General features: G+C 41.2%; 1 protein-coding gene across 2 annotated transcripts; it reads left to right on the forward strand.

Annotated features, from left to right (window-relative positions):
* Positions 1 to 574: 574 nt before the first annotated feature.
* Positions 575 to 10,350, forward strand: LOC117217483 (uncharacterized). Of its 2 annotated transcripts, none has more exons than XM_076525522.1 (3): positions 575 to 1,076; positions 6,614 to 6,772; positions 9,866 to 10,350. In XM_076525522.1, the coding sequence occupies exons 1-3, from the start codon at positions 1,012 to 1,014 to the stop codon at positions 10,074 to 10,076; spliced, it is 435 nt and encodes a 144-aa protein (XP_076381637.1). In that variant the 5' UTR covers positions 575 to 1,011; the 3' UTR covers positions 10,077 to 10,350. The 2 variants fall into 2 exon arrangements, 1 of the variants encoding a protein (XP_076381637.1); XR_013034537.1 differs by adding an exon at positions 5,329 to 5,550 and having other exon boundaries at positions 576 to 1,076; positions 6,614 to 10,350.
* Positions 10,351 to 12,441: the final 2,091 nt, after the last annotated feature.

Consider the following 12,441-nt stretch of genomic DNA (forward strand, 5'->3'; position numbering starts at 1 on the left):
TGGCAGCTGTTTTCTACCGTTTCGAACATGGTCAAACGGCTGGAACAGCTGCGCATTGTGCGCGCGTCGCGCACCACGAACAAAGACACTTCGTCGAATGTTTTTTTTGTCACAACGGACGACGAAAGTATCCTGACATGCGAACGTCAGGACTTGCAAATGTTCGACGTCATGGACAAATCTCTCACGCGGAACAGTTCGTTATATTGTTGACGTATTTGTATTACCAAATCAGTGTTAAACTTATTTATACAAGAATAAGGGACAAAGATACATGAAATATCCAGAGATCGCGAGTTACGTTACAATAAAATCCAAAGTGTTGTTAAATTTGTTCATATCGTAATTAATTAAACTGTAAAGAGCGAAGACTAAAAATTGAGTAACTAATAACGAATAATATTAATGTGAATAATTAATTATTAATATTTTATTGACTTACAAACGTATAAAGATGCAAAGGAATGTCAAACACGAAACAGGATCAATGTAACAACGAAGAATAATTTTATCAGCGTACTACATTCAAAGTCGAACGGAACGTGTTCGCAAACGATGAAGAATACCTAAACGATAAAACTGGCAAAGTTTTAAGAAAGAGCTAACCGACGTCGCGTACCCACTTTTGAACCCAGTGGTACTCGGATTGCTAAATGAGAAGCGTGTGAGGGAATGCTCTCGCATAACTACGAGGTGGGATCACGGCATTAGCCAGCTTGGCTCGGGTCTTAGTACACCCCTACATTGTCGAGAAATAGCCCACGCAACAGTGTCTTGGCGAAAATTATCCGGCACAGAACGTACTTGTCTGCGATCTCGAGAAGTCACTCGCGGTTGTCAGTTACCAACGATGGTGTCGGTAACAAACGAGTCCATGTACAGAACCGGCCCGGCCGTCTACAGCCGTTAGCGGTTTCAAAGGCTTTGACCCGTACGCCTACGATTCCGTGAACACGCCGTGTAACTCGGAATTTTCGACGATTTTCAAAGGGGATCTGGCAGGATCTTTATATGGGATTATCTTCTGATGGAGTGAAATTATACGGTGGCCGAGCCGTACGCGAGCTTGCCACAAAGTAAGTTCAGGTAACACTTCGGCGCTTTCGATACAAGTTAAGTCCGATTTCTGACTGTGGCCCGGTTATGGCGCAGTTACGACTCGCTCAAGTACTATTCGCTGCTCTTCGAGTGGAATAAAGACTGATTTACATTAGCCTTTAGTTGCGGCGCGACCGTTCCTCTAGCCTCGCGCTAATATACGACTTACCGATTCCTTACGTGAGCTGCATCTCTGGGCGCCGGCCAAGTATCTTGAAGAATTTTTGTTGATTAAACCGGCCAGCTATCGATTCATTGTCGTTTAGCCTAGTCTATGGCCGAGGTTAAGTCTAAGCTGGGTTAAACGGAAAGGTTTAATATTTTATGTTTTACGTCTTACGTTCGATGCTTTATGCTCTATGTTTTAGGTTTTAAGTTGAACGTGCGAGCGCAATGTATACCGGAGGCTATATCCTTAAGCCGCGAAAGGATCAGAATTACATAAATAATAATAATACTAATAACTCGAAAGCTTAAGCAGACCAGATTTCTGGTGAATCTGTTTGCGATTTGTATTACTTCGCAAACGTCTGCGACTCTGCGCTACAAAGTCCCTCCGGAATACAGGGAAACTGATCTAAGCAGAAGGTCAGAATGTTCCTGCGGTTCTCAGGATTTTCGCCTCAATTATGCCATCTCCGCGGCAAGATCAACACACCGTCCGAAAATATACTTTTAAATCCAAACATCATCCGCGCCGTGCTCGGTAACCAGATCCCAAGCGTAAATCATATTTCCGCTGTTCAAAGAGGAACACGCGTAACGTCCCTAAATCCTCGAGTGATTTAGCTGATTACCGCGACAACGTCTCGTCGATGCTCGTTTTTAATTGTCCCACGGTAACCCGAGACCCGCAGCCCGATGATTTATGGACCCTAAACGTCGTTTACACTCTGCTTTGGTAGACCAATATTAGACTATCAGACGGCGACAAGAGACATCGTCGCCCTTTAACGTCCGCTTCTTCCCTGCGCGGCTATGATTTACGCTGCTTAAATCCGACGCGTTCGTTCCGTTTTCCACCGATGGCTCACCGATATTTGTGCGCCAGCTTACCGCGAATTCGTCGACGGTCCCCGGAATTCCAGATTCCATTAAACGTGACAGTTGTGGCCGTTGCTCTGACGAAATGATTTCACGGCCGGTGCCGATACGATAAATTCAATTATATAGCGTATTTATTCGTAGCGTCTCAATGGGACTGCTCGAGTGCGCTGTTCTTGGATTGCTATTATTAAGTTTGAACGGCCCATGGGTCTGGTTTTACCAAATTCATAAGATTCGGTGGAACTTCCAACGACAATGTGTTCGCTAAAATTATCGACTTGAACGTCTGTTATCTTTTAACGAGACGCAACATGGAATGCTTAGAGGATCCTAATAATTTAATAGTTAATCCTTTCATTCGTCTTTATATGATTTATTGTGATTATATTTTATATATTATTATTATGATTATGTATATTTTATTTATGATTATATTATCTACAAAATGTGTTATTATACTTTTTCATTCTATTCAGCATGAGAACAAAATTTAGGAATGCTATTTCGTTTATTCATTGTCACGTTTTTTGATCTTACATATCTGAACATGAATAGATATAATATTACCACAGTAACGTGTAAGTTTATTGAAATTAAATCTGATATTCTACACTAATTCAGTGTCTAACAAAAATCGTCCTTCCAGTCGTTCGATGCCTAATAAAAATATAAATAATAATAGCGATAAAGATGGGACGTGTCTTCTCAATGTTCGTGCGAAAAATATCGCAAAAAAAAAATATATTTTCGATCGGTAGAAAATGCAACGGAACATCGTAGAGGGTTAGAATTATTCTGTCCATCATCGCCAAGGTTCCCGGCGAGCCAAGCTCGGGCCGAAGAATTTACGATCGCCGGATTAATGTATTTTTACTTCGATTTCGCTGCCACCATCTTGATATAGGAGCATCCGTCGGTAGAATCTAATTTTAACCGAATTTTCATGGTAACGCAGCCTTTGCTCGCACGCGCCTGTCAAGGGGATGATATTGTTTTCTTACTCGATTCTTTTAATAGTGAAAATATTTTCTCTGCTCGCTTCTGACTCGAAAGTAACCAGCCCTTAACACGGCCCCCGGTTGTCGGATTGCTCGTTTTTAAACCGAAGAACTTCAGCACGTTCGCTTGACAAATGAGTCGTTTGTCTCCGAAAGTTCGTCGGTTTTACTTGTTTCGCGAGAATAGAACTGTCGGAAAGAACTTCTCGACGAAAACATTACAGAGAAATGTTTCGCGACATTTTCGACAAGAACCTGATACGTTTATGACAAAGATAGAAGCTGAAAACTGTAGAAAAATGGAAAGAATTCAGAAACATCGATGTGTTAATTATGAAAATAATTTAGAAGGAAAAGGCAAACGTGTAATAGTTATCTTCTTATAGAACAACTTCTCGTTCTCTCGTAAACCAGATTTTTATTTTGTTATTAATTAGCTTTCTGTTCTCGTACAAATTAACTTTCATATTCTCTTGCAAAACAACTTTCACCACAGAGGAAAAGTAATCCCGCAAGAGAAAGAAAAGAAAATGGCGAACAGAGCCGAGAACATTGAACCACGGTATGCCGTAATGGCGATTCTTCGAACATCGAATGCTCGTAATGTGCCCACGTTGAGCTGCGATGAACATACGGAAAGACGGCACGGAATTGACTTTCGTGTCGATGTTACGGTGCCGTGCCGTAACCGTGCTCGTAAAATAACGAAATCAAAGACCAGGATTTACGAGTTCTAAAATTGTTGGAAACTTTGCACCCCTACGGTCGTTATAAATGTACGCTTGTATCGCGGTCGGTTCGAACTAAATATGGTCTCGTGCGGGAGGCTCTATCATCGAAGAAGGTTGCGTGTGGCTCTAGAAGGAAACTAATCGAAAATACTACTAACAAACAAGTCTTAGTGTCAGTCCTTACACGTCGCTATACGCTCCCTAATTTTTCTTCAGCTTGTCAACGAAAATGGACAATTTGGGAAGAGGAGATACGATTATGCTTTGCGTCTCGTTTTTATAATTGTTGACAATCGGCGACTATAAAAATGAGCCTCGAATAATTGTATCTCCTCTTTCCAAATTCTCCATTTTTTTGTTTACAAACTGAAGGAAAATTGCGGAGAATTTATTGTGTATTTATTTATCTCGATCGCTTATAAAATAAGAAAGCAATAAGCGCTTTTCATCGTTCCTAAAAGCAATTATTTTCTATAACAAGCTCTAACATTTATAGATCATTTTCCTGCAGAATAACCTCTCCTCGGAGGTTACAGCTAGGTGGATAAATGAAAAAAGAAAAAATATAAAAAATATATAACGTTCTTCTGTCCCTCGTTCAATATAACGTTAGTAAGGTTACATTTGTCTAGAAGTGGAAAACAATTGAAAGTAAATATTTTTTTAAGATGATCTACAGAAACCAACGAAAAGCAATGTGCTAAGAAACTTTTACAATAAGTATGAAATCTGAGATTTTCTTACTGTTCCAATGAAATGCAGTGGAATTACAGAATCTGCCTTTATCTTGTGCCAAAGTAATTTCCTTTCTGATCAATAGAAACCATAATGGTTAATATAACGTGCTATAAGTTTATACGAGAGCAGGATACCTCTAGAAAACCACATATTTTCAACACTTTTAGAACTCCACCTGAGCGAAAAGTACCAAATTTGTTTAATAAAATTTGGAAAAGTTTCGGAAAGAAATTATGAAAATTTTGTACGAACTAATAATCAAAAATTAAGGGGAAACATAAATAAAAGAATAAAATTGTTAAGAAGTACGAAGAAAACAACAATTTCTTGATTGTAGTCATGGTATTAAAAGGGTCAATGAAATAATAAAACAAAACACCGTAAAGTCATCTACGAACGAAAAAAAAAGTATGCTATTGTCATTCTACCGTAAACCAGTCCCTTTAACACTTAAAGGAAGATTCGAGTCAGTTAGACCAGTTAGACAAAAAAGTTATTGCGTTTTAAAAGGTGGTCGAATACTTTTTTGCCAGGGGTGGCATTAAATTTCTCCGAAAACATCTTCGATACGTCGACGTGGCCGCAACAAAAGGCGCGTTTCTATCCACATTCTATCGTGATCTATGCTCCTCCTCGGCGGCCGTTCTAAAAGCAACTGCGCGACAGAAACGAAAATACCAGGCGGGCGACGCAGCGTTCACAATACTTTTTTCTAGAACACCCTAATCGCCCCGACGGGGAAAGAAGAGGAAGCCAGCGAGGAGAGAGATCCGCGGGAGCAAATGGGGTACATGGAAACGACCGGGAATGTGTCGAAAGTGAATGTCGTTTCACCGGGAAATCTTGCGCGCGTCTATTTCCGTCGTGGTTGCCTCGCCACCCCCGTCCAAACACCACCACCGGGGCCCCCCACGACACGTTGCAGCATAAGGACCCTCGTAAATATCATCCGATGCCTTTGGCCGCTGTTGTCGACGCCGGTCGCGTACTCCTTGGTGGAACACCGACCGCGCGCCATTAGGCTGATCGGGGCTGGCGGGGGATAAGTCGCTGCGAAACGCGCATAATTCGCGTGGCCGACCCAATGAGAATTATGACTGGTCGACGCGCGAAACGCTGGCGGGGTTTGGCTCGAAATTTTGGCACCATCGCGCGCAATATTTGATCCGCGGGACAAAAGTCGAAAAGTCGACGTGTAAGATCCGAAATGTTTTGCATCGCGAAATATTAACCCTTTGCACACGTGAAGCCATTTTATTTGTAAATCCGGAGGGATGAAACATCAATTAGGTAAAATATCAGTAATAAAAAAGGGTGTACGTTACATGTAGGTGATCGCTTTAATTATTATCACGCAAAGGAAAAATATTAAATTTGTTGTATTAAATTGTTGTTGTTTTTTTGTTTTACGTGTATGTTCGGACATATTGAATTATTTCATGAATTTAGATAAAGTTTTTTAAAATTAATTCTTCAAAAATATTGCCAGCCCCTAGCGACGTTTCACTGCGTAGACGTGCGGCCATGAAAGTGTTAATGACGAAATGTAGTTACAACTATTCACAGTTTTTGCGGAATATTCCACTTTGCAGTTGAAATTTAAAGTTAAAGTTTCATGGAAGAAATCAATGGATCCTCTTCAATCCAATTGTCATAAGACGAATTCAGCACCATAGAAGGTTTACAATCAGCGAATAATTGTATTACAATTTTCCATACGAAATGTTTGTCAATTTTAAAGAGGCTTTTTGAAAAAGTACCGAAACGTCAGACGTTAAACTTCCCGTTAAAATCAGTTTTATTTGCACGAGTTTGTTCGAAATCTAAATAATATCAAGATCTTGATAAATTGACGAACAAGAGAATACAACTCAACAACTGCATTCTATCAAAATGTAAAAAATTGATAGAACGTCTTCGAGCGAGCAACTTCGTGGTTCACACAATGCGAACTGCACGAGTCCCTTTATTCAGATAATAAAGCCGAATGTTCTGTTTTAGATGCTGCAAACAGGAGACAAATCTTCAAGAGCTGGTAAGAACGACGATCTCTCTCGCTGTCACATCCAGTGAAATAAAACCTCCAATCTTCTTTTGCATCATGCGTATCCCACTCGATCCACCGAATCCATTAGCAGAAAAGTTCACAATTCCGTCTGGGTAAATAACGTTCTATTTTTAAGAGGCGTTCGATGTGTTAAAGACTGATAATCCAACGAAAGTGACTAAACAGAGGATCAGCAGAGATAAATATACATGGCCTAGTTTGTTAATGAACGTCCTTCGTCCTGCGTCTGACTAATCAATAGATAGCATCTCCAATTACAAATGAAACATCCCCGCGGATTAATCTACCCCGTCGTCGCGTTGCTTCGTACTTAGGCGACACACGGGCGGCTAATTATACGAACGAACTTAGAGATGCGAAAGATAACGATGAACGATTAACCCGAACGCTTCCTCGCGGCAAGCCTCGTGTCTTCGAAACCGGCGGAATTAAAGAAATCCTCTTTGATCGTGCTAGCCAAATGACGGTAGACGAGAGACAGGAGCTCGCAAATGTTCCGCGGACGATTACGCCTCCGATGTAATTTACTGCGCGGGAAAGCGACGTGCGGTCGTCTCGTAACCCGAGAACGAAGGAAAATCCGCGCCGGGCATCGCCGATGGGATTAATATGCAAACTGTCCAACCAGCCGGTCGTCTCCTCGCGCGACATTTGACACGTCTGTCGATTTATGCTCTCGACACGCGAATGAGTCCCTGCAGTATCCATGCATATTCCTGTTACAATATTTGCAGTACACGCCCGCGCGCACGCGCGCGCGCGCGGCAAAATATTCCGCCAAATATTTACAGTGTAGAGATATTAAAAAAGGAAAAAAGCATCGGATCGATTCCTTCGCTGCCGTGCATATGCAGTTGCGCGAAAAATTGCGAGCCAACGGTTCCACGTGGAAAGAGCTATTATATTTTTTCATTCGTTTATTTCTTTTATTTTTTCTTTCTCGAAGTTCGGATATATTTGCGAGTAGGAAACATATTTTCTGCAATCGTACGTGTGCAAAACATTTTTCAGTAATCATTAGATTGTGTATTTTATGCATTTATGATAGATAAAAAGAATTGAATAATATCAATAGATTATTTGGAAATTGTTGAAATTATTAGAGAAGGACAGATATGTCCGAGTGGCTCCAATTTCATGAAACTGATGGACTACGTTCCTATTTTGCACAAAGATTCGCAGTCCGGTAATTATGTATTTCGTTGCTCGGAAAGTAATTTCGTTCTTCAAGGAAAAAATGCGATACGATCTTTTAATATTATTCCACGATTCTCAGCTATTTTTTTGATAATGTGAAATCGAGTGTTTTAGAAGACTCATGCTCTTTATTGGGATACAGATTTAACCTTCTTAATGGTTTCTTGAACATAAACAAATTTGATAATTTAAACATTATTTTCGACGTAACAATTTTCATGTCTCAGAGTCTATAATTAATAAATTTCACAAATTAAATTAAGTTAGTAATAAATTTTACACGAAAATCGAAATTACTTTACGAGAAACCTAATAATACTAATTCATTGTTCGATAAATTCTATACTTATTTTAAGAAAAGACGTATCGCGAACGCTTCGTTAGAACGATGAAGGATCTATTTCTTTGAAATGAAGTACCACTGTTCCGTTACTATGTATTAGATCACCAGGGAAGACCTTGCCAGTTGAATCGAAAGAGTTAAACAAGGCACGTCGTGGACGAGACAATGGCTTATTTGAAAATGTAATCATCCGGCTGCTTCTCCAATAATACATTATAAAACTCTCTGTCGCTGGTGTTTCAAATCGAACGCGTATAGTGTAATTACGATAACTTGCACGCTTTCCAAAGAGATTGCAACAGCTAACTGTTGCTTAACCCATTACCCGCTGCAATTCAAAAATACAAAAAAGAAAGAGGTTATTCATTTCAATCTGAAGTTTACAATGATTTCAAACAAAACAGCTTTCGTGGAGCACGTGATATATTCTCAGTATTTCAGTGCCTGTATTTTATTTAGAAGTTGCAGTTTTCGAAAGAAAAGAAATTGAAAAAGTGTCCCAAAAATGGGACATTGGCTGATAACACTGTCTGACACGATTTTTGGGTTCCTATAGCCACTATGAAATTCTTGTAGAGCTTCACTGCCTGAACAAGAATCCGAAAACCGAATTGCTCCATCACCCTCAGTTTTTTAAATAGACGAACTTTTGTAAAAACCCAAAATTTTCGACTAAAGTGAGGTATTGCATGAAAAGTAGAAACGTTAGAAAGTTCTAATTGGTGTTAAAAGATAGAGGAGAGTTTCCCGAATATAGTGGCATGCAATTTATTAATTGTTTTTGGTCCTAAATAGCAATGAATTGATGTCAAAGTTTAAAAAAGTGAAGCGAGCAGCGAAGCACATGGCGTCAAAACATCATGTACATGTTGCCGACGAACATTTTCTCGACCTACTCAAAATGTACATCGTTCCGACACTTCTATCGGGTCGTTTCTTCTTCAGAAATGTCTACAGAATCCGATCCTGGGTAGAGTTTCCGTGCTGAACAAAGAACTTTTCGTAAAAATACAAAAATATTGCGGAGAAACTGCGCGCGTCGACACTTTTTTAAACTTTCACATCAATTCATTGCTATTTAGGACCAAAAACAATTAATAAATTGCATGCCACTATATTCGGGAAACTCTCCTCTATCTTTCGAGACTGATTAGAACTTTCTAGCGTTTGTACTTTTCATGCAACACCTCATTTTTGTCGAAAATTTTGGGTTTTTACAAAAGTTCGTTTATTTAAAAAACTGAGAGTGATGCAGCAATTCGGTTTTCAGATTCTTGTTCAGGGAGTGAAGCTCTACAAGAATTTCATAGTGGCTATAGGAACCCAGAAAAAAAGATTGATTTTGTCGGACAGTGTAATTAATGGGTTAAGGAAAAACGCGAGCGGTGTGCGGCGTGTGCGGTTGTACGGCACTGATTCTTCGAATTTGTGGAAGATCGGCGGAAGAGGATCTGTCAGTTATTGCGACGAACGGGTACCAGTTATTGCCAGGGAAATGTATCGGGTATCGTAAAGACCAGTTGGCCGATGGTCCGGCGGCGATCTTGAAATATAAATTTACCGCGGCACGGTGCCGCTGGCGATGGTGGACGCGATTCCCGCGTGCCGTTCCACGACCATTTCTAACCCGTGTGCAAATCCGCAGGAAGTTGGACGCGTGGGTGTACGCACAACGCCCGCCTTTGGCAACGATCCAGCGCGTGTTTCTAACTCGTCTAACGAGGAAACGGCGGCGGGCTCGTTTCGATCTACCGACTCCGAGGATCTCGCTCGCCGATCGACGAATCGGCTCGATCTCGAAGCGGAAGTGTACCCAGAGTTCGAAGCGGATCGATATTCCGCTGTTGGTTCGTTGAAAAATGTTTCGCTAGATCTGCTGTTTTTATATTAAGTCGGAGTTTGCAATAAAGTTCTTGGGAACTGCTGTTCCATCGTCCTCCGAGCGTCTTGACTACATTGTGTTGGAGAATAAAATCGTTTTACGTACCGATGACGGCCATGTGGCCGAGTAACGCGATTTTTATTGTCTGTTAACGACAATTGGACTCAATTGGCTGCGCCCACGAAATAGTAATAGTAGTTTTATGTTTTATATGTTGGATGCTCTATAAAATTTGTACTTTAACCCTTTGCCGTATGATTCCTTTGCAGCCACAGTAGGACATCTTTGTCTTCGACAATTTCTCAGGTAACAAAGAAAATTTCGTGTTTATTACGTGTCTACGTTTAACCATTTAGGCACGACGCGCCACTATAGTGGCTTGCTCTAGTAGCTCGCTCGCTCATCGTTTGAATCAAATAATCGTCTTCATATGCATTGTTTCACACTTCTTTTGTCTTCGCATCGATTTACAACAGTCTACAGGGTGTCCCAAAAATGTCTCGCAATCCGGAAATGGCGGGTTCCTCGGATCATTTGAAGCAACTTCTTCCTTTACAAAAATGTTCTCCGAGGCACCGTTAACGAGTTATTAACGAAAAACCGTGACCAATAAGAATCGAGTACGGCTGACGCGAGGCGGCCCAGCCAACCAGCGCACGATGCCCAGTTCCGCTCATTGGCTCGGTCGCCTCGCGCCAGTGAGCTCGCCTCTCATTGGTCACTGTTTTCCGTTAATAACTCGTTAACGGTGCCTCGGAGAAAATTTTTGTAAAGGAAAAAGTTGCTTCAAATGGCCTGAGGAACCCGCCACTTTCGGATTGCGAGACATTTTTGGGACACCCTGTATATACAGACAGAATATACAGTATCAGACTCTGTACATAGCCTCGCGCAGAATTCAGCCGTACCTAAAAGGTTAATATCAGAAGAATGGAATCTTATTTCGATTTGGATAAGAGAAGCGAAAATTATTTTTGGAATTTCCATCGCGAGTACGACTATTATATATAGCAAGGGGTCAACGATTGAATAATCGACACCATTTAAGATTCGAAGATTGTCTTTCCAGTGGTATATAATCGCACGAATCGCGTAGATTCTGCGAAACGTGTATCCGGCGTAACTTGAGAGTTACTTAATATTTCGAAGGAGGAGAACAATGCTCCAGGCAGCCGAGAATAGACGAGGAAACACGAGATATGGTTGAATGGAATCAACACCGGCCGCCGTTGTATCAGCCGCGCGCATACCGACTTCTTGAGTGCTTTTCGGCATGCGGAATTCGTAAATATTTCGCTCACAAGCTAAAATAAAGCCTCTCCCGGAATGCATTGCGCCTTGTTCGCCTGGTTGGCTGATTCATCGATTGTTATACGCGAAAACGAGCAGCACTCTTTCGCCCGCGGATCTCTACTTGGTTTACTTTGAAATTCTCCCGTAAACTCGGATACAATAATAAATCGGTCTATAAATACGTGTCGAGGAGAAATGCGCGATTTTGCTAATTAATTGGAGATTTGATCGAGGATCCGTTGAGGATCCTTGCGTTCGGATTCCTCGACTCGACAATAAATAATAACAACGACGTTTGACAGACAAAGAGGAAAATCATTCGAACAACGATACACGATCGTTGCAATTATATTTGTAGATCTGACGATCGCTAATTTTGCTTGAAATGGAAAATTGAAAACGCGCGAGAAAATGAGACCGTGAAGAATGTCACACCGTTCGCCTTTTTCTCGCATTCCGTTTTGCTAAATAAATTCCATTGAAATATACTTCCGGTTACCGGCACTCGTTAATTCGGTAAAGGGAGCAATTAAAACGCGGCATTTCGGAACGCGAGGAAACACGTCATTAACGAGGCCGTTTCAAGAACGCTCGCGACCGAAAAGAAACAAAATGCCGCGCGACGTAATACGTGATAACGAATATTTGCATAAATTGCGAGAATAAATTTGCCTCCCGGCGGCACTTCATCTTGGGAACACGCGAGCCGGCACGAGACGCAACTTTGGCCGTAGGTATCCGACGAGGAACTCTATCACGTTTCGCGCTATTGTGTTCTTTAACCGCGATTTAAATCGATCCCCGGAGACTCTGTTCACTATTCCCAGCTTTCCGGAAATTACGGCACCCTTAATAACACGAAGATACGTTTGATCAATACTCGGTTCGAATTGCTGTTCTACTTAATTCTTAGCAACTTATGCGCCCACGTGAACGCGGTGCGATAGATCCAGCTGGCGAGAATGGCACGCGATTCCGCCATTTTGCAACCGGCACGTTAAGAGAAGAGCCTGAGATTCAGGTAAGAAACTAGAAAATTTTTTTCT

This window comes from Megalopta genalis, chromosome 12 (genome assembly GCF_051020955.1).
Source record: "Megalopta genalis isolate 19385.01 chromosome 12, iyMegGena1_principal, whole genome shotgun sequence".
NCBI classification, from domain to species: domain Eukaryota; kingdom Metazoa; phylum Arthropoda; class Insecta; order Hymenoptera; family Halictidae; genus Megalopta; species Megalopta genalis.

Bases quoted from the DNA above. Each gene is read 5' to 3' on its own strand.
- LOC117217483 (XM_076525522.1), top strand. From the start codon at position 1,012: ATGGGATTATCTTCTGATGGAGTGAAATTATACGGTGGCCGAGCCGTA. The intron at 1,077-6,613 runs GTAAGTTCAGGT...GTTCTGTTTTAG, and splicing joins GTACGCGAGCTTGCCACAAA to ATGCTGCAAACAGGAGACAA. The intron at 6,773-9,865 runs GTAAATAACGTT...GCAAATCCGCAG, and splicing joins AAGTTCACAATTCCGTCTGG to GAAGTTGGACGCGTGGGTGT.